The following is a 19,877-nucleotide window of genomic DNA, read 5'->3' as shown; positions in this document are numbered from 1 at the left end:
AGATAAAGAAGTTTGTGGGGATAAGGTGGTTGCTACTGGCACACACCGGGCTAATTGGAGAAATATGGGCGAGGCCTTTTTCCTACAGTGAGGGTAGTCTGGTCTATAATATGATGACTAGCTGTGTTTTCGTTGTGGAAACAGCTTGATAGGGAAAATAATGGGACCCAAATGTGCTTTTCTGAAGAATGGGGCTGCGATTTTGTGAGCATGGAAGTGTGTGCTGTGCGTGAAATCTTAGTTTTTGAGCCATTCTTAGTTAAGCCATTCAGTTTACTGTGAAATATGGGGTTCCAGATTACTCACAAATTTTTATTTTTCTTGATAATGGAATACAATGCATGTCTGAGAGGGATATATGGTATTTGCTTATACTTAGGAGTATTAACAAGTGTATGCTTTTGGCATAGCTAGTCATGCCTTGTTTTGTTCATATATTCAAGGTTGAAGTTTTTGTTTCAACTTCTTGCAACTTTTGCTTTTAATATTACAACTGGGGGTGGTGCGTTGTTCGAAATTTCGAATATGAGAAATTGGTATTGGGAAGTTTACGAAGAGTAGAATTTACGAACTGTCAAAAACTGCCAAAAATTCATACATCGGATAAAATGCAAAACCACGATATCTGGTCAGGTTATCTGTAAATCAAGTTTAAAGGGTACAAAGGCGTCCTGTCTGCTTTCTTTCGTCCTGTCTGCTTCTTTCGTGCTTCCTTCTCGCGGGGACCAGTCAGATTCGGACACTACTAGGCTTGGACCTCGTACGAAATTCCGCATAGCACACATGATGAGAACAAGGTGGTCGATCGCATGCTTCGAACAATTGCAGAACGAAAGCACGTGGTTTTTAAGGGGACATAGTAGACTCTATACCTCCCATGTATTTCAGCCTATGTCTGTGATCCCTCTTTCTCAATATTTGCTAGCGTTAGCGTGTATAGCTATATGTATAGCGGTATATAGGGTATAGTATAAAAATTAGCTCTCTTTCGTTCCTTTTTTTCATGTAACCTCCAAATTTTCAAGCTGAAGTTGTCAATATACATCCCGTGAAACAAAACTGTGTTAATTTCCATAATCCTAATTCAGTGGACTCTCCCTAATATTGTTTTTGAAGTGGGAGAAAATGTTTATTGCAGCTGTGGTTGCATTGAAAAAAGGGCTTCATTACACAATTGCATTCAATTAAATGCATGTTGATGTATGATTTCAGTAGCCACCAGCCAGGTAGTCATCTACACAATCGTTACTCCTTTTGCTTGTTTGCTGCCCTTCTCTCTGGGTGACTTTTGGCGTTCATCCACATATCCGTTTCCACACAGAATAAATTTGTCGCCGGTCAGCTTCAAACAGCCACTTCACCATGTAGCGTACTGGTAAGCACCAAATGATGGGAAATGTCCGCTCTGGCAAAGTTTCTCTCAATAAAAGTGAGCACAGCATTCATCCTGGATATTTTGAGCATCGAACGACCAATATCAGCGCATCCTTCCCAGCATGCTCCCTAACTAAATTGTGGAAGACTCATCTGCGTTTTGTGTCCTCCCATGGAGCCATTTTTTTTTCTTCCTCAACCAATGCATAGTTATGGTAAGTCACCTTCAACTTGTCCGTCTATCGTGCCGAAAGTGAGAGTTTTGAAGAATAATAACTCGTGGTAGACACTACCCACCAAGTAGACGTAGAGCCCAGTTTCAGCTGACATTGCCAGAAATCAGCAGCAGGAAGGCAAATGTAGGCCCATCATTGCATAATCAGTGCTTCAAATAACACTTTTTTGGTGTTAATCATTCCAAGAATTGTCAAACTGGAGCCAGAGAGCGAAAAAGAAACCGTTATAGCTTGTGAAATCGCAACAGAAGAGTAAACAATATGCTTCAGGTGAATCCCACAGAGTGTGGGCCTTCATTTGGCTAAAACCAAAATGATAGGAAGCTTTTCTCTGTTGCCAGATAAGCACTAACAATCAATCTAAACCTGGAGAAATTCACTGCACGTTTTGTTCCTTTTTTCAACACAGGGGAGCCACACACCAGACATGGGTGCAAATCAGGGCATGATTGGTCGCCATCCACGTTTTGAAACGTGTAATTTTTTGTATTAAAAAAATTGTTCGCAGTGAAGGGAGGCGTATCTTCAGAAAAAAAGCTGAGAGTTCATATCGTGAAGAAAAAACAAAAACTGACAAAAATTTTTAGCCTGCCCTGTTCTTAAGCATGAAGCGCTTTCAGCTCCCATCGAGGGACAACATTTCGCCGAGCCGAATTCATTTGAATCTTCCTTTACGTAACGCATACGTAACACATACCTATTTCACTCGTCCTGTTGCCTTTCTAGCGCGAGCTCGGCCGTCTTTGTTTTGGTCTACCCTGATATGCGGGAAAGCCCACTTGCGCTATTTCGCATGAAGCTCCTGAAAGGTGTCCGAGGCGAGGCGGCACCGGCAGGGCGAGAGGGAGTCTAAAAATACCGCCTATTGCTAGGTGCATTGTAGCCCGCGCACTTCTGATATGCGCTTAACGGTAGGCGCGACGATGGCGGGAGGGCCCCTCTCGCCAGCCCAAAAAAGTAGCCCGGCCGCGTAGTTCCGGTTTCTGAGCTTCGCCTGGCGGCTGTCGGCCGCGCATTCGCCAACCATCGGAACCATTTTCGGCGCGCACAGAATTCCTCCACGACAAAAAGTAGTCCGCTTTTCTTTTCTTGTTACGTGAACAAGAAGCTTATCACAAGAAAAAAATAAGCTCTAGGATTTTGACACGTGGATTGTTTGATATAGTCGAGCATTAAAAAGCTGATTTCGTTTACAGTTGCGATTGGCCAGCGGGGTAATACAGGACACCGCGGTCCAGTGTTAGCAACTGCTGTTTTTTTAAGTCGTATCCTATTATAGTGATTTTTTTGAAGCGAAAAGCTTCACTAGGCTATCAACACCGGGTCTGGCGTGCGCCGTGATCAATTTTAGCCACAGCTGCGCATGCGCGAGTTCGCCGCGTGACGTCACTGGAGAGGCGCAGGTGGTCGGCGGAGCCGTCGCCGAGCGCGGCTCCGCCGGTCGACCTTCGCCGTCGTACGCTCGCTCTGCGCGTGTTTACCGAGTATGCATCGGCGCGCGCTCGGCTTCCTCGTATGACGCTACTTGCAGCCGCGTGTTTACCACAGTTACTACGCATGCGGAAGGAGGTCTATATGACGCGCTTGCCTACACCGTTAGCTTGGTGCTCCCAGTGCATTGTGCGCGAACTGCGACAGCCATGACGTCAAACAAAGCATAACTGCAGCTTTTCGCTTGTATAACCAGGCTTAACCAGAGCTAAGCCACTGCCAATTTTTTTTCACGTTGTTCTTCCAGGACGCCGAAACTGCGCGCTCTTCACGGACTTTTCGATATTTGAAGCCTCTTTATACGCATCACTGCATTTTCGGCAGTTTCTTTTGAAGCGAAAAGCTTCACTACGCTAGTCAACACCGCGCTTCGCGTGAGCCGGCGTATGTCGGAGCACGAGTGACGTCACGCACGGCGCAGGCTACTGCGCATGAGCGCCGCCGCTTCTCCTCGCCACCGTTTGACCTTTCGCCGCAGCCGTGCGCAGTGCGCATTTGAAAGGAGGGGTATATAAGGCGCGCTTGCCCATAGAACAGGCGCACGGTGCCGCGAGCTATGCGTCATCGTTTGACGTTCGCCGCAACGCGTGTTTATCGCGGATCACCGCAGCTTTTCGCTTCAAGATATCCCCTTAGCTAAGCCCCAGCCATTTTTTTTTCATTAATTCGGAAATAAGGATAATTCGAACTGCCTGTTCCGACCTACGCCCGTGTAATTCTATGGCGTTGGACGCGGCTCGCTAATTCGTTCGCTACGGGACTCGCACCGTTTAATTCGGACGGGCCCCCGAAGTGAGGCCGCGTATGAACGGCGAGGTAGTCGAAATATTCCTATTTAAGCCTGAATTTCATGCTGCATGAAATTCAGGCATGACGCAGCATTCCCAGGCATGACGGCGAACGGACGGCCCCCTCTCCAAGAACATTAACGCCGCATAGTTTCGGTTTTGATTTTTTGAGCCTGGAGCCAAACCGTAGCGACGGTGGCTCGACCAGCCGGCGAAAGCAAGCCAGCCCTGCATAGCTGGGGCGCCGTTCAGGACGCTGCGTGTCATGGCGTTTTCTTCCCTCCCTCCCTCCCTCTTTTTTTTTCTTCGTCGCTTCGACGCCGTTCCCTTCGCTTGCGTCCCCGTGGTTTCAATCTTCCAGTGCGCCGAAACTGCGCGCTCGTCACGCGCTGTTCGTGCAGTGAAGCCTCCTCACGCGCGACCGTGCAGTGAAGCCTCCTCACGCGCGACCGCTTGTGATGCGGTAGCGGTGGAGGTCCGCCGCGTCGCACCTTGAAGGACGCGGGAGGCCCTTACGATTTTGGAGCAGTTCTACATCGATTCTCCTGACAGTATGCACGTAATAAAGCATTGGTGCAAATATGAAAAACAGTCATTGCCGCGCTGTTATCGTCCTAAAGTGTTCGTTCTTTCACCAAATTAATTTACCATGGAGCAATTCTTGACAGTTCTTTCGGGGATAATTCGAAAATTCGAAACCTCTGGATAATTCGAAAATTTTTTCCAGTCCCTTGAAGTTCAAATCCACAAACTTTTACTGTAGCGCTATAGCCATTTCAAAGTGCTCTGAAGTGCGTCTTTCAGTGCTCCAAAAATCGCACCTAATCACGAGTTGGCGGTAGCACCATTGATAGTAAATGGTGCCATGGTTGTGGCCAAACAAGTTGCAGTGCAGGTCTGCAAGCTGTGTGACTAGCACTGTGGTTTTTGTGCATTTCTGTAGCTTTCTATAAAGTCATATCTTGTGCTTGCATGTTGTGTGCCTTGCCTTAGTATTGTTGCTTGTTTGTGCACTAGTTTTTGAAAAAGATAAACACGGTGTAGTATCAAAAGAAAACATTCGACAGAAGTCTGTCTGGTTGGGAAATTTAATGTTAGGAGAAGGTAAGGTGTAGTATTTACTGCTGCCTGTTCACAGGCAGTTCTTTTTATTTTGTGTGAGCCTTTCTCCATTTGCATCCTGGAAAATTATGAAGTCCTGTTTCATTTCACATTCCTTTCCTCACATTAGCATTGGTATGCAGGCATATTCTTAATAAATCTGGAAATAAAACAATGCATAGAGTTCTTTGCTGATAGATAAAATTGTGCTTTAAAGTGCACCGCTTGCGACAGAGCTTTATAAAGTTTGAACACATTTGAACACTGTTATAAAGTCTTTCCTCATTTGTTTGTTAAAAGGAGTCTTTCCTCATTTGTTTTATGAATGCAGACACACCTTTATTGGTGGTTGGTCTGATTGCATGTTTAGAGATGCGATTGCTCTACTGATGTTAACTTGCCATTTATGGCAGATGAACGTTCAAAGGCCAATAAAATGTTTCTTCTGCCTTCCTGTGTCCAGTCATGTCAGACATGCCAGACTCGGTAGGAATGCAAGAATTCTTGGGATTGTGCTAATGCACCAGATTGTGTCATACACATGGACAGCAAAGGAAGCTCAGAAACCATTTTTGCATTTTTGTCTGTTTTCATGTCACATTTAATGTGCTGAAATTTATCCATGCTTTGTTAGATTTACGGGTTATCTTCTGTCTGCAACAGTTGCAAGCCTACATTTCTTGTGCCAATACCCTTTTGCAGACGCTGATGCCTACACGGGAGTCTGTCAAGCATCCTGGCAATCCCCAAGGAGCCCACGGAACCACCGTGATGCCCGGATTTTCGCGGAGCGAAGACTATCGCTCGATCACAACATGCAACGATGATCCTGACCCCCCCACGCTGTCCGAGGGCCACCACACACCACCGCACTGCAATGGGAAAATCCTCAGTGGGGATGATGTTGACGAGGCTTTCAACAGTGGCTGCTCGCTGACCAAGCCCTCCAAGAGTGGTCAGCACGATTCATAGGCATTTTGAAAATTGCTACTGGAGCGATGTCTGCACAGCACTGAGTGTTGCACAACATCCTTCTCTTTGTTCATAGAGCATTGCCTATGCTCTCCACGACTATCTATTTTATTTCACAACTCTGCTTAGAGTACCAGTGGTAGCACTGTATCATTGGAAAAATAAGTGCCACATATATCATTCATTTCTGAAAACTTATATACCAGCTTCCATAACTTTAGTGGAAATGAAACCTTTTTATTAACTGCCTGCCAGAAATGTTAGCGTTTACACCCTCACAACTGGTATTCAGTTGAACCTCGTTATAACGAAGTTGATGGGGCCTGGCGATTACTTCTTTATAGCCATAGCTTCGTTATAACCGTCTTGACCGAGCTCCTTATATCCATTATTTCGTTATAAACTGTTTCATTACAACGAGGTTCTGCTGTACACTTATATATGTTTCTATCAGATCTCTTGGTTTCGTAATTTTTATAATGAGGATCAGACCCTTCCGTTATGGTATCTTTTAAGCGGGTAGGTGCAGCCAGTGATGTTTTTCTCTCTTTCCAACTCCTTGTTTCTGCTTGAATACCGGTTGATTTTAGCAGGTTAATTCAGCTTTTGCTTTGTTACGGGCTGTGTAGACAAGTGCACGTGTAACAAAATGACACTTGCACTGCATTCCTGATGCTTAAAAGTGTAGACAGTGGTGCTGTGACTGCTAAAGGCATTGGGGTGTGTGCTCACCTTCCTGCTTGGAGTATCTCTTATTTGTTTAACTAATTGCAATGGAAGCTCTTTTATTCACTAAGAAAGCCAGTCAAACGTGCGTCAATAACTCCTTTAAATTAAGGTTTGGATATAACACAGTGGAGCCTCGCTGATGTCTTCCTGGTTCATGCGATTTCCCGGTTTGTGCGCTCAAAATCATGGGCAACAAAAATTTCCCATTGAGTTACGCCTTTTTTTCTTCCGGTTAATATGTTCACAGATGACGCGACTTGCTGGCTACTGTGTTCAAAATTTCGACAAATTCTGGTTGTGTAATTACGTGTAGCGACTAATGCGAGCATGCTGAACCTGGTATTTTTGTAAATATATTTTTGTATACCATGGTTAATTGCATTCTACTGCAGTTAAACTGTCTTCTTTAACTTCTGTGCGTCGAATGTTGTAGGTTGTCAGGTAGCTTGGAGAAATTATGAGCCTGTGCCATGACTGCATTGGTTACTGTATTAGTGGTTTCAGTGTCATTTCAAGTAAGCCTTCAACATTTTTTGAAGGCAGCTTGCGTTATAGAGATGCTTTAGAAAAGAGCGTCTTGCACGACAGTGCCTAGTGTGTCAAAAGTGATTGTAAATGGGAATTGATGTAGGTGTATAGTACCCATAGTGGGTGTGGTCTCCAAAGGGATATTTTAGTACGAAAGCACTACTTAGCTAGCAATCGTGAAGAAAGTGATGGGTCTCTGAAGCCTTGACCTTTGACCTTTGCTGAAATGACTTGGATGCGGCGTGGTTAGGAGAAGGTCACATGGTACGAAAGTTTAAAATAAAGTGTCTTGGAGGACAGTGTTTTAAGGCGAAAGCCTTACTAGCCCCATTAGACGGAATTTCGTTGGTGACCGTTGTTGGCGCCTAGATAGTCCCAAAGAGGCAGCGTTACAACAGCCATCATCTAGACACCGAAGCGATGAGTGCAACAATGGCATGCACAACAGGTACCAGGAGCAGCCATCTCTTACCTCCCCCCCAAAACTGCCATTGCTTGGACGTGCCAGTTTCTTGCATTGCATAACTGGCGACCTCCATGTGGCGCCAGTTTTAACGACTGCATTCGTACCAAAATTATGACGCAGCTGTTTGTCAGACGGCGTTCCAGATGGTGTCGTACAATTTCCCGGTGCAATTAGCTTACACGTGCTAGTCAAGTTGGAGGCTAGCCTGTGACAGGGATTTGAACCGAGGGCGTATGCACCTTCAATTGTACGCCTTCCGGGACTCTCTATCTCTTCCCTTAAGGTGCCTGTTGAGGTGTTCACTGAGGTGTGAGAATCACTGCGCCATTTTCTTTCCTCAAAAATCAATTTTCATATCAAAACTGATGCAACCATGCCTCGTGCAGAGTTTCGGGTGGTGTCATACGAGTTCTCGTTGCATGTAGCATAGGTCTGCTAGTCAAGTTTGAGGCTAGCTCGTGACAGGCATTTGAACCGAGTGTTTCGCTCAGACCTTTGTGGATTCAGCGTTTGTAGAATTGGTGTTTGGAAGCACTTCTTCGTTTCATTCCTCAGTGCGCGACCTGCATCGAGGTCGAACCCTCATGATGACGCACTAATGCTTTCGCATTCACAGTACATAAGCAGTCTTAAATTCCCTGTGAATTTTTTGATGCCCAGTGTTTTACTGTTTATAGCCACATATAACTCGTTCCCAAATATGTCTACACCGCCCCCCTCCCCCCATAGTTGCAACCCTTGCTGACCAAAAAGGTTGACTTCAAGTATAAGTCGATGCTTTCCTCCCCACTGCTCTGGTTAACGAAAGCAGGATGATTTATGTCTAAGTGCGCTCGTTGTTGTGTAGTTTCCCGTGGGATGACGTCGCAGTGTGCATGCAGCTGGAAGCAGTAGATGTGTGCCAATGCAATTACGAGGCCAGCAGACACAGGACAATGGAGGTTGAAAGTGATAAAACATTGCACTTCCCTATCTTCCACACTTGTATGTGTCCTGGCTGATGAGCCTGGTAAGCAGCAAATCTAACTTCCAACGAACCTATTGTTTTGAATTCCGATGCGACGCATGCTCTGGAGGTGAGCAGAAGTTTGCTCTCTTGCTACCGAGCACTCACCAAGAAAAGCAACTGCAAATGTGAGCAACTAATGCTGCACAAACTTTTATTAGTGGTACCAACTTCTAGCGTTGCCAAAAAAATTTATGCCTTTTTTTTTATATACAAATGGAGCTGCATGCGTCTTGGGGAATGGGCAGCTGCTTAAGGTGGGTACCCATGGCTCAGCTCAAGCTACATTAGATCCCGCAAATAAGTTGGCTCTGTGTAGTAGGCTGACTCCCCAAGTTATACGAGGGGGTACCCAAAAGAAACCGGACTAATTTTTTGAATCGGCACAGCTTCTTTGTACCGCGTTTTGCCGCTAGGAGCGCATAGAACGAACATTTCAGAGTCAGTAAGCCGAGTGCCGTCGCTGAAGGAGGTCAGACTAGTTTAGGAAGAGTTTTAGAGTGACGACTGTTTTGTGTGAGTGTCGTTTTTGCAATGGCTGATTTTCGTGAACAGCGTGCTCCGGTGATATTCTGATTTTTTTCTCGGAAAAAGTGCAACGGAAACTTTTGAAATATTCAGAAAGACGTTCAAGGACGATGCTATGGGGACAACGCAAGTGTTCCTGAATTAAATTCTGAATCAAAGCAACAGTCATGCCAATGGAAAACTACAAATTCACCTCGCCTCAAGAAAGCCAGTCAGGTGAAACCAAACCTCAAAACAATGCTGATTTGTTTTTTCGACGTGGGAGGAGTCGTCCATTCGGAATTTGTTCCGCAGGGTCAGACAGTTAACCAGGCTTTCTGCTTGGATGTTTTGAAAAGATTGGGCAACAGTGTTCGGTGGAAGCGGCCAGATTTGTGGCAGACGGGTGACTGGTTTTTCCACCATGGCAATGCCACTGCTCACACAGCCCTGTCTCTAGGACAAATTCGGACCAAAAATGGCATGACCTCTGTTCCTCAACCCTCATACTCACCCGACCTTGCCACGTGCTACTTTCTTTATTTCGTAGAATGAAAAGACAGGTAAATGGAAAGCGTTTCGCTGATGTTGCTGAGGTGAAGAAAAAAACGACGAAGGGACTGTCAAGCATCACAAAAGATGAATTTAAACAATGTTTTGAAAAATGAAATGAAAGATTCGACAAACGTATCATTGTAAGTGGAGAGTACTTTGAAGGATATTGAAGGTCTGTGCTGAAAATGTGAAAAAATAAGTTCAAACAAAAATAAGTCCGGTTTCTTTTGGGTACCCCCTCGTATGTGGCAAGTGTATCAATGGGCAACAGAAAGAGCTGGGTGAATGAGATTAAAAAGTTTGCCGGGATACGCTGGCTGCAGCTGGCTGAAGACAGGGTTGATTGTAGAGACTTGGGAGAGGCTTTTGCCCTGCAGTAGGTGTAGTCAGGCTGATTATGATGATGATGATGTTTGACTATATCTTTGTGTGTGTGAAGGGAAGTGGTTAGCTGAAGGAATTGTTTATGCGAGCAAGTCTTTCCCTTTAGTTGTGAGGTAGCAGACATTGCCACTACCAAATATTGCAAAATATTAATGTAACAGCTTTTTAATGTTCATTATAAATAGGATACAATTTAGCCAGAATGTGAATACTATTTGTACTTTTGTGGTGAACTACCGCTCGAACATTTGCGGTATTGTAGTTTTGTCTAATAATGTTCTGCCACTTGTGCATGTTTTGTGAAACTACTTTCATCTCTTTTGGTGCTGTCTTGTCATGTCTGATAGCTGCAACTGGGCGAGTGCAGCTGTAGCCTGTGCCTTCAGAGTTTTCTTTGTCAATGTAAGCCTGTGATTGTAATGGCATTCTTCAACTTGTCTACATCTCTGCTTTTCTGCAGAAAAATCTCATCAGCGCCATTTCCGCTATAGCGTTATGAAAGGTAAGTGTCACAGTAACTGATGAGAATTGTCTTTGATGTCCCTTCTGAATTGATTTTTTTTTCCTGATCATATTTGACGTAGTGGTGTAATCATTTCTTTTTAGATTTTTATTAATATGCTATAATGTATATTCTTTCTTTACGCTACTAAGAAAAGGAGGAAAAGATGTTCTTTGCCTTTTGTTTACCTAGCCATTATTTCTTGAAATTTGAGCTGTTTCTAGCTGTAAACATTGACTCCTCTCAGATGCATCTAACGCAGGGGTTCTCAAACTTTTTTGCTTGGAGGAACCCCAAAAGCCTTCAATAAGTTCCAAGGAACCCCCCCCCCCCCCCCCCCCCCCCCCGCTTTCACTTACCAGCAATGTTGTCGAGTGCATTTTTGCAAAGGGAAAGTTGTAGAGGTTAAATGTTTATTGCACAGATTAATACAAATACTAATGTGATGGGTGGTACTGCTTCCCTTTTAAGAGCAAGTCAAAGCGTGGCTCAGTAGCACTCAGAGCCAGTCTCATATCAGCTGCCGGGTCAGGGCCGGTGAGGGTTCTCACGGAACACAAGAAGACAGCCCGCGGAACCCCTGTGTTCCGAGGAACCCAGTTTGAGAACCCCTGATCTAACGAATGACAATCTTAAATTCATTTTTGGTTTGCAAAAGTGTGCAAAGAAAACTAAGTTTGTGAAGAACATGTGGGGCTTTAAGTGCTTATTAAAAGCTCAGTGTGTGCCAATATGTATGCTTTATTGAACGAATTTGGCACATTTGCTGTTATCTTTGTATCTTGCAGGGTTGACATTGTATGGGACTGGCTGTTCAGGCTCGGAAATAGATAGTGACGTCCTTAGACCAGCGTCTCATGAAAACACTGCTGGTAAATAAGCATGCCAAGGTCCTATTCCATTTGCGATGTTCAGTCCATCTTATATGAGACCCACATTTTATGAAACACAACTGAAGATGTCGTGAATAAGACACAGTTTTAGTGTGTCTTGCGAACAGTATCTGAAGTATTGTGAGTATTTCAGAATTGTTTGATTAGGCTGTGCACTCTATACTAAGGCACGAATAAAAAGTTATTGCTTTCACTTATGCACTCTTTGTATCTTTGTTTTATTCTGGAAAAATACAAGGTCGAAGGACACATTAGAACTTAATTATATGAAAACCACTACTCAGACATTCAATACACTTGCAACCAGGAGTCTTATGCGATAGTCTCAGTGGTACCGTCATGGCTGACAAGAATTTTTTGGTGAGATACTAATTCATAGAATTCCCTGGCTTAAGTGTATTGGGTACAATGGGCAAAATTTTGGATGTTCTGGATTCTTTTTCGGGCCACTACGAGCGATGCGAAGGTGGGAGCCACGATCACACCTTTTAGTGCTATTCTCAAGTAAGTAAATCCCCTCAGCCATAAAAAAATATTTATATGCACTTCCTGTGCTTCTGCCTACAAATTTTGTTAATTTCTGGATTATAGAAATCTTCTTCGCTACCCCGCAGTATCTATATATTCAATATTTTTTGTGTATAGCCTGCATTCAGTATTTCAACAACCGAGAACTCTTGTGTATATGGAACATTGTGTATGGTGCTTCCTACACCATTTAATTTTGCAGATTGTGCAAGGGTATGCCGCCTGTGATAAACTAATTTAATGGGTTGGAAAGATTTGCATACAGTGCAAGTTAGAAGCAGCTATCCCCGACAGCACCTGCATTGCATCAAAGCTTTTTCTCTATTTGCCGCGTCTTTAGTTGCTTCAGGTGAAAATAACTTCAGAGTTTGGCCTGACAGTAGGCTTAAGTTTTGGTAACATTGTTCAAAATTTACATCTAGATTTTCTCAGAAATTTAGTTGGAGCATAACCCAATGCCAGGCAGACATTTATGAGTTGTATGCAGTAACTACTCCTGGGGTGATGCTAGCCTTGCCAGCAGCAGCAGGTTTAGCTGAGAGAGCGAAAAAAATTACGGGACAATCAGACATCTGATACCTGCAAAAGCAGTTGAATTTATCCTCAATGATTACTTTGATGCTTTTACTCTAAGGCGAGGCTCCATGCACGGGACAGAATTTTTAGAATTATTGCGGAGGGTGAAGTTGGGCGCAGATGCTTCGGCAGTCCCCTAGCAAGGGGATGGGTGGCGGTTCTGCAGGGCAACTGGCTTCTCCGCTCTGTCTTTGATTTCGATGGAATGGCTTTACTAATAAAAATTAAGAGAGAAAATAAGCTTGATGAGAAGCCCGGACATCTGTATGTTCGCTCCTGGTGTGCAGGTGAGGAAGAATTAACAAAAGGTGGAGGGAAAATGGTAGTTGAGAGTCTTGAGTGTTGCTTCAGTCTCTTGCGGCATTGGGGATAATATATGATTGGAGCTTGATGTAGGCTGCAGTAGGGAGTGGCTGTTGGGTGGTGCTTTGTGAGAGGGGAGAGTGGAGTCTCCTTGCCAGGTCTGTGCAGAAAAACAGGCAATCATACGATGTGATGCGACAAATCTGCATTAGCAGTATGGTTATACATTTCGCTCTTATATTGATTGCCTGACTTTTGTGCCTTTTAATTTGATTTGGCCATTGCTTTGAGAGTGGAGATAGGTACGTGGTGGGTAGGGGCTCGTAGGTGGAGGGCAGCGGCCACACACGCATGCACACACTAGAGAAGAGAGACCATGGATATTTTGGGGATGGAGGACCGTGCTGCCAGTGTAGCAAAAACTTACTGCGTGGCCCAGGCCCAGGTAACTTTCTCAAGTTGGTAAGTTGAGGTTGCAGCTCGGTCAGTATGACTGCTACCAATATGTGAGTGATGTGGGCAACGAGGTGGTGTGGTACAGCAGGAGTGACCCGACCTTCCCAGGAATGGGATACGGGGGGGGGGGGGGGGGGGGGGAAGGGGAGTGGATATAAATTTGCGGTGGAGGTAGCGTGGGGACCGGGTGGCTCATGGACAGTTCCAATATGTGTGCAAGAGGAGAATCTACGGCCACAACGCAAGCCTGCGGTTCCTTACTCTTCACCACGTTCTCGCTTAGCTTTTGCACAGTACCTCTGCCATTTCTTCATAATGGGAAGAGGAGAAAGTGGAAGTTTTTTCTTTGTCACTTTTCTGAGCAACACTGTGACAGCTACTTCATACCACCGATCCACTCATGGTACTTGACAGTGCACACGGCACACTATACATGTGTGGTCTGACGTGGCTGCAACCTGCTGCTGCAAGTTCATGAAGAAGAAGAGGAAAACGCGACATGTCTTAAGAGGAAGAAGAAGAAGACATGGGTGGCGTGGCAAGCTCTGTTGGCGAAGATAGCGTTGAATCCGGCACCCGGCGATTAATCTCAGCTGGTGACGACGCGCCGCCCTCGGTCGGGAGATCCTTCGTTCCCGATAGCGACGACGACTGCTGCAGGAGGCGCTGCGATTACCATCACCACCACCACTACCCGCACTGCCGGAGCAGCAGCTCTCTTCCGGCTGCAGTGAAGACCCAGGTCGGTATTATTCCCTCAAAGATTACAGGTGTGGTGTATTACATGAAGAATGGGCATCGTAACCAGATACTTGCAGCCTCAAAGACATTTTCGAAGTGGTGCTGGGGTTGCCTAGAGCAAGAATTTTTTAAAATGCGTTTTGTAGATGAATTATCTGTTGTCAAAATCTGAATTTCAGCGTCTTCACGCCTTTTCCTCGCAATTTTTTGCACACGCAAAAGTCGGCGCTCCGCCGGCCCCACCACTGAAGCCCTCACTCGGTCCCACCGCCGGCTGCCGACGCACGCGAGAATAATCCCGTGGGGCGGAGCTTCCCTATCCGCCGGACTAATGCGACTGTCTGGCATGTGATGTCTGAAAAAATCTAACTGATAGCCATCTCTGAACATAAATACTCAGCAGCGTGAGATTGAGAAGGGCGCAAGTATGAAAGAGTCGCCGGAAAGAGCTCGCCAACTTTCGCGCGCGATTATGTGTGTGTCCCGTGACCTCTTCTCTGCCTGCCGTGCATTTTCTGGCCCCTTTCACAAGAATGTCGAACCAACTCGCCCACCAGTACGTGCTTAGCATGTAGAAGTGTAATATTGTGCAGGACAACACAAGGGGCAGGGGTTGAGCAGCTTAGAATATGCTCCTCGTAAGGTGTTCTAGAGCTCCTTTAATGTGCGCTGATATCGCTCAACACATGGGCGCTTTTGTATTTCTCCTCCAACTAAATGCAGTAGCGGGGCCAGGATTTGATCCTGCTGCCTTTAGATCGGCAATCGAACGCCGTGGCTGTAGCTGGTGTGGTGTGCGGCGCCCGGCGGTATATTCCACTCTCCGCGGGTCTCTTAATGGGAATAGTGGCACTCTTGGCACAGAAGAATGTTCAAAGCGGTGCCTAAAACACGTTCAGGCGTTATGGCTTCCAAAGGCGTAGTAATGCGAGCGCATGTTCACGACCGCCAGGAGGCCAGCGCTTCCCGATCTCCCGCTGGGTCGGGCTCGCGCCTGCTGCTGTCCGTGTCTTCTCCTCCAACGCCGATCGCCGTCGGCGGACGGACGTTGCTGCCCCGACGCTGTACCGCTGCTGTTTCGGACGAGTGTCCCGCGCTCTCCGCCAGTGGTACCGCAGGTACCGCTGCAGCATGGCGCCATCTACAGGCTCACGAAGTAAGAGTAAACCCTTATAGAGAGAGCACCTGACTGCACGAATGGCAGTAGCTGATAGGGGGCCATATGGTGGGAGCCGCATAGATAGCATGCACATGACGACATGGGAACGATGATGGTGCACCATGCATAGCTTCCACCAACCACCCAAGGATAGGGTGGCGGCGGTGGTGTACTTGACTTGACAAACGTGCTCATTTTCACCTCGCATTTTCCCCTCACCGCAGAAGGACACTGTGGCGTCGCTGCAAATCATCTTTAGCGCTCGTACATGGCGCCCACCGTCCTAGTGATTTCATTTAAGCGCTTTTGATCTCTAAGAAATCGATTTGAGCCGCACACATCTGAGAGTTTCGGGTCTTCTGCAGCACGCAACTGCACCACGCTGATTGGTTGGCATGCAGTGCACTACGTCACGCATGACGTCATTGCAACGCGGAATGTAAACCCATCACCCTGAGGGGTTAAAAAATACTGACGTCACTTGCCCCTGCCAGGTATAATAATAAACAACATATTCACCAGTGCCAGCAGGTGCCGTTGGATCTCGCGTTACGAAGTGGTTACCGCCTTGCGATATATTTTGTTGACATCTTTCAGGAGTCTGCAGTTCTTGAAAAGGTGTATACGCTCTATATATGCCGCGCGCGGACGCCCAGTGCTTACGAAATGACTTCAGCAGGGAACGCAACTTGTGGCTAATCGGGACGTAATTTTGGGACGATACGGTGTATGCGGTCTTTAAAACAGGTCACACGAGACCTAGTGATGTGCAGTGTCTCACGGGGCTGAAACCCTGTCGCGAGCTATCGAAGCTAGCAGGTTGCCGATGACGGTTACTCCCTCATCGCCAGAGAGCGCTTTGCGACAACCGCGACTCGGTCACTCCAAAACTACGGGAAAAACTTTTTCTTGCAAGTCTGAAAGGATGAATTTCGGAGCACATAAAGCAAAAATAAATGACAATTTAATTACGGCCCTTAATTCTAATGGGCTCCATTACAGCAGCAAAAGAGAAAAAAACTATAGAAAGCGTGTGTGATATACCACCTCCGCCGAACGTACGGACCCGGTGTAGCGCGAGGCCAATGTCATCCTTCCTTATTTGGGATACAATTCTGCGCTCCCTGTTTGGCTGCGCAACCTCTTCCTTAAAGGTGCACTAAAGAGAATCTGAACTCGTCCTTTTAGTGCGGGAACTCGATCTACACGTTCCGAGCATTCTTAGAAGCATCGAATATTGTCCTGTGCGCCGATTTCCCTAAGTCAAATCGGATTAGGAGCCCTGGTTCCCGCCTTTTTTTTGAACTCACCGCAGAAGGTAGAAGTCAACTAACGCGTGGAGTGCCTTTCAGGCAGTCGCGTGGTGCCTTCGCTTTCGCTTTTATTTTGTTTTTAGGTTTCCGTGAATAAATAGACCTAGTCAGAGACTACATAACTGCAAATCAGGCCCACGGAAATAAAAATACGCGTAGACTCCTTGCTTTCGCTGGTCGCTACAAGGAGCGATAAAAACAAGGAGTCGATGTGCGGCTGCCGTTCCAGACTATTGGTTTTTAACAGGTAAATCAGGTTTTGACGAGACCTCATTGGTGGTGGCAGCACCGTACGCTATGTATAATGTTACTATTTTCGCCGTTCATGCAGCAAATGGCCTGATCATATTTGGCCGTCCGACGTCTGTCAAGAAATTTTTACGCTGTGTCGCAAGTTGGAGCTCCTGTGCAAGATTTTCCGCAAGGGCTAACTCGACTAAACCTGCCCAACGCAATGAAATGTCATAGCAGACTAGGAACCTGGTGTGAATTCGATCTACGTATTCACAGTCACCGTTGCCACTCACGCGCTTGATAGCGTTGCGCTTGTGCCGAGAACCATGAACACTTTTAGAAACTTGGAAAAACTTTTCTGCACAGTGGAAGCCCCTACACAATGGCGCGAGTACTGTCCCTGACGTTATAGTGCCTAGAATAGCCAGTATATATTCTAAGCACTATACTAAGGTATAAACTGAGTCGACTAAGTGGAATTTTGGCTTCTGACAACCGTTGACAACTTAGTAGCAAAAGGGGACAGACTAAACAGCGAAGCGTCCTCTGTCCTCTGTCACCTGTTGTCCTGGTTTACAGCTTCTCTCGGCACTGTAGTGCTACTCTCAGTTCTGCCATCTTCAACTAGCGCCATTCGCAGCTTATTTACAGGTTACGGTTTTCTCGCGCATTTGCCAGACGCGTGGATGATAAACAGTAGCTCCTTGCGGCTAGGACTAAGTATAGGGTTTCCAAGGACATGTATGGGGACCTCGCATGTACGGAGACCACGTGCGCATCCCTCCTTGAGCTATAAGGCTCAGCATCAGTTTCTTCCGTTCCTCTATGCGCTTCACTTGAAAGAACATCTGCCTGTCCCTTTAGGTGCAGCAGACCTCCAACTCAACCGCAGGCGGTGGTGCCGCACTAACCGTGCCGTCGTCTCCCACTGGCGTGGTCAGCCTGCGACAGCTGTGGCTGTTCGCGTGCAGCCTACTCTTCGCTGGCGCCGCACTGTCCCTGGTGTCCGCCGCACTGGCCGTGTTCTCCTGGCGCCTCCTGCACGAACCGACGGGAGGAATCGAGCTGGCGCGCAACGTGTCCGCCGCGGGGCGCGCGGTGTACGCCGTCGACAACAGGCGCACGACGTCCGTAGTCGGAGCTTCATCGCCGCCTGCTGGTGAGAAGATGCGAGGCGACCACGAAGACAACGCGACCCGCACACCGCTGTTCACTGCGCCCGGGTGCGCGGTCGCCGGAGACGATCTGGCGCTGCCTGTAGCATAGCGACGTGGACATCGGAGAGAGGCGAAAGCTATCTTCATCGACGCACAGCAAGCAGTGCTCGGAATACTCCCCAGGACGACCTCGAGCGATGCTTTTCATTGTACATATATTCTTCCGTATTCTCTGCAGGTATCTCTCCAAGGAAACTACACACGCAATTACAAGCATTTGTTTCCTTGAATCAGCGCCACGTTTCAGCGACAATCTTATTCGATATACTGTTTGTTTGATTAAAAACAAAAATTGACAGTTGATTACGGTACTCGGTAAGGCGATGTTTGAGCGCAGCTCTTCACATGCCACTTGATACCGCTGGCAGGTGGCGTTCGTGTTACGCTGCTAGCCACCCTCCCATGGTAGCTACTTTCATTTTGTCCATTCCTCTGCTCTCGCCGTGGCAGGGGGCGTTTCGCTCTGCTACTACCTGCCAACACGCCACTTCTCACACGCCTACACAGGCCACCTGTCAGGTGGTGTGTTAGCCGACAACGTCAACGACGACTACGACGCAGAACACACGAACGGGCGCGTAAGAGCTGCGCTCTAAAAAAAAAAATACGGGACGGTCAGACATCTGATGCGACAATTCTGCAAAACAAGATGGAATTACCCTTAATGATTACTTTGATGATTTTACTCTACTGAATGCTTTTACCCTAAGTCGAGGCTTCGCACACGCGTCTGAATTTTTCTGGAGGGTGAAGTTTGGCGGACGTGCGGTGAGGGTGGCATTGGGGGGAGTGCGCAGTCCTCTAGCCAATGGGGTCGGGTAGGTGGCTAGTGGGTGCCAGATGAGATCTGAACCTCCCCTGGACGTCCTGCAAACAACCTGAACATCCGCAGGACGTCCAGTGGAGTTTCAATGCCCATGGTGGTTTTGGAGGGCATGTGGCTTCTCCTCCTCATCTTTGAGTTCGATTTAGCCGTTGCTGTTTTGTTCCGCTGCTGCTTGGGCTTCTAGTGAATGGAGGCCGTGTGGAGTGCGTAGGTGCACTATAAACAAAAAGGAGTAAAAAGGGAGTAAGCAGTGCTCTAGAGCACACCATTTTACAAAAAAGAGGTGGTGGTTGGTGGTGGCTGAAAGGGGGGGGGGGGGGGGGGGGGTAAAGCAACACTGCATCTGCAGTGAAAAAAAAAAAAACGTGATGCCGCAGCTTTGATGCTTTTATTCATTAGGTAAACGCCTTGCTGTCTCCGGCACGAGCCGTATCCGTGCTTATCCTACGGTGCGCACGTACTGATTCCAGAATGCAAGCAGATCATCGAGGACATGCGCAGGCAGCGCTGCCCCTTCGGTGTTGCGAAGGCATGCTTGTAAGCCCGAGAAAGAAAAAAAATATTTTGCTTGCCGGCGGCAATCCACCGTCGCTCCTCGTTAATGACTCCTGCTTTCGCGAAATGTTCGCGAAATAGACATTTTTCGTTTTTTCTTTGCAGTCATTCGAGGATTAATGTAGTCTGAAATAACGACCAAGGCAAACTTACGAGCATGTCTCCTAAGGCTTGGAAATGTTGCGGACTAATGTCCTCAGACACGTAGGGCAGGTAAGCCTGCATCAGAAGTGAGAGAAGCGTTGACAAAGTTAACTGCTGGTCTTTCTGCAGCAGCTGCGCGGCCTCGTTACAGGGTTCGATTTGTGTCGAATAACCATGACAGCGCTCCCCGCAACGTTTGGCGAACGCGACGAGAAATGTAGCCATACGCGCCGCACATACGAGAGCCTTGCGTCTCAATGAAGTGGTAAAGGACATTCTGTGGTATGGCAGGG

General features: G+C 46.9%; 2 protein-coding genes across 3 annotated transcripts in view; both read left to right on the top strand.

Annotated features, from left to right (window-relative positions):
* The window catches only part of Ctps (CTP synthase), a 32,514-nt gene extending 20,781 nt beyond the window's left edge, over positions 1-11,733 (top strand). For both annotated transcript variants that reach the window (XM_089570712.1, XM_089570713.1), the window contains exons 15-17: positions 5,693-5,945; positions 10,598-10,639; positions 11,428-11,733. In XM_089570712.1, coding sequence (XP_089426838.1) covers positions 5,693-5,945; positions 10,598-10,639; positions 11,428-11,519 — 387 coding nt within the window. In that variant the 3' untranslated portion in view covers positions 11,520-11,733. The remainder of the gene's footprint in view (positions 1-5,692; positions 5,946-10,597; positions 10,640-11,427) is intronic.
* Positions 11,734-13,921: 2,188 nt separating this feature from the next.
* Positions 13,922-18,300, top strand: LOC149358596 (uncharacterized). The gene is made up of 3 exons (XM_089568879.1): positions 13,922-14,137; positions 15,089-15,292; positions 17,707-18,300. Exons 1-3 carry the CDS (start codon positions 13,922-13,924, stop codon positions 18,106-18,108), a joined length of 822 nt encoding a protein of 273 aa, XP_089425005.1. The 3' UTR covers positions 18,109-18,300.
* Positions 18,301-19,877: the final 1,577 nt, after the last annotated feature.

Source organism: Amblyomma mixtum, chromosome 2, assembly GCF_055824585.1.
Source record: "Amblyomma mixtum isolate Tamu chromosome 2, ASM5582458v1, whole genome shotgun sequence".
Classification (NCBI taxonomy): Eukaryota; Metazoa; Arthropoda; class Arachnida; order Ixodida; family Ixodidae; genus Amblyomma; species Amblyomma mixtum.
The sequence above is the reverse complement of the archived record's forward strand: the minus strand, read 5'-3'. Positions and strand labels throughout refer to the sequence as shown.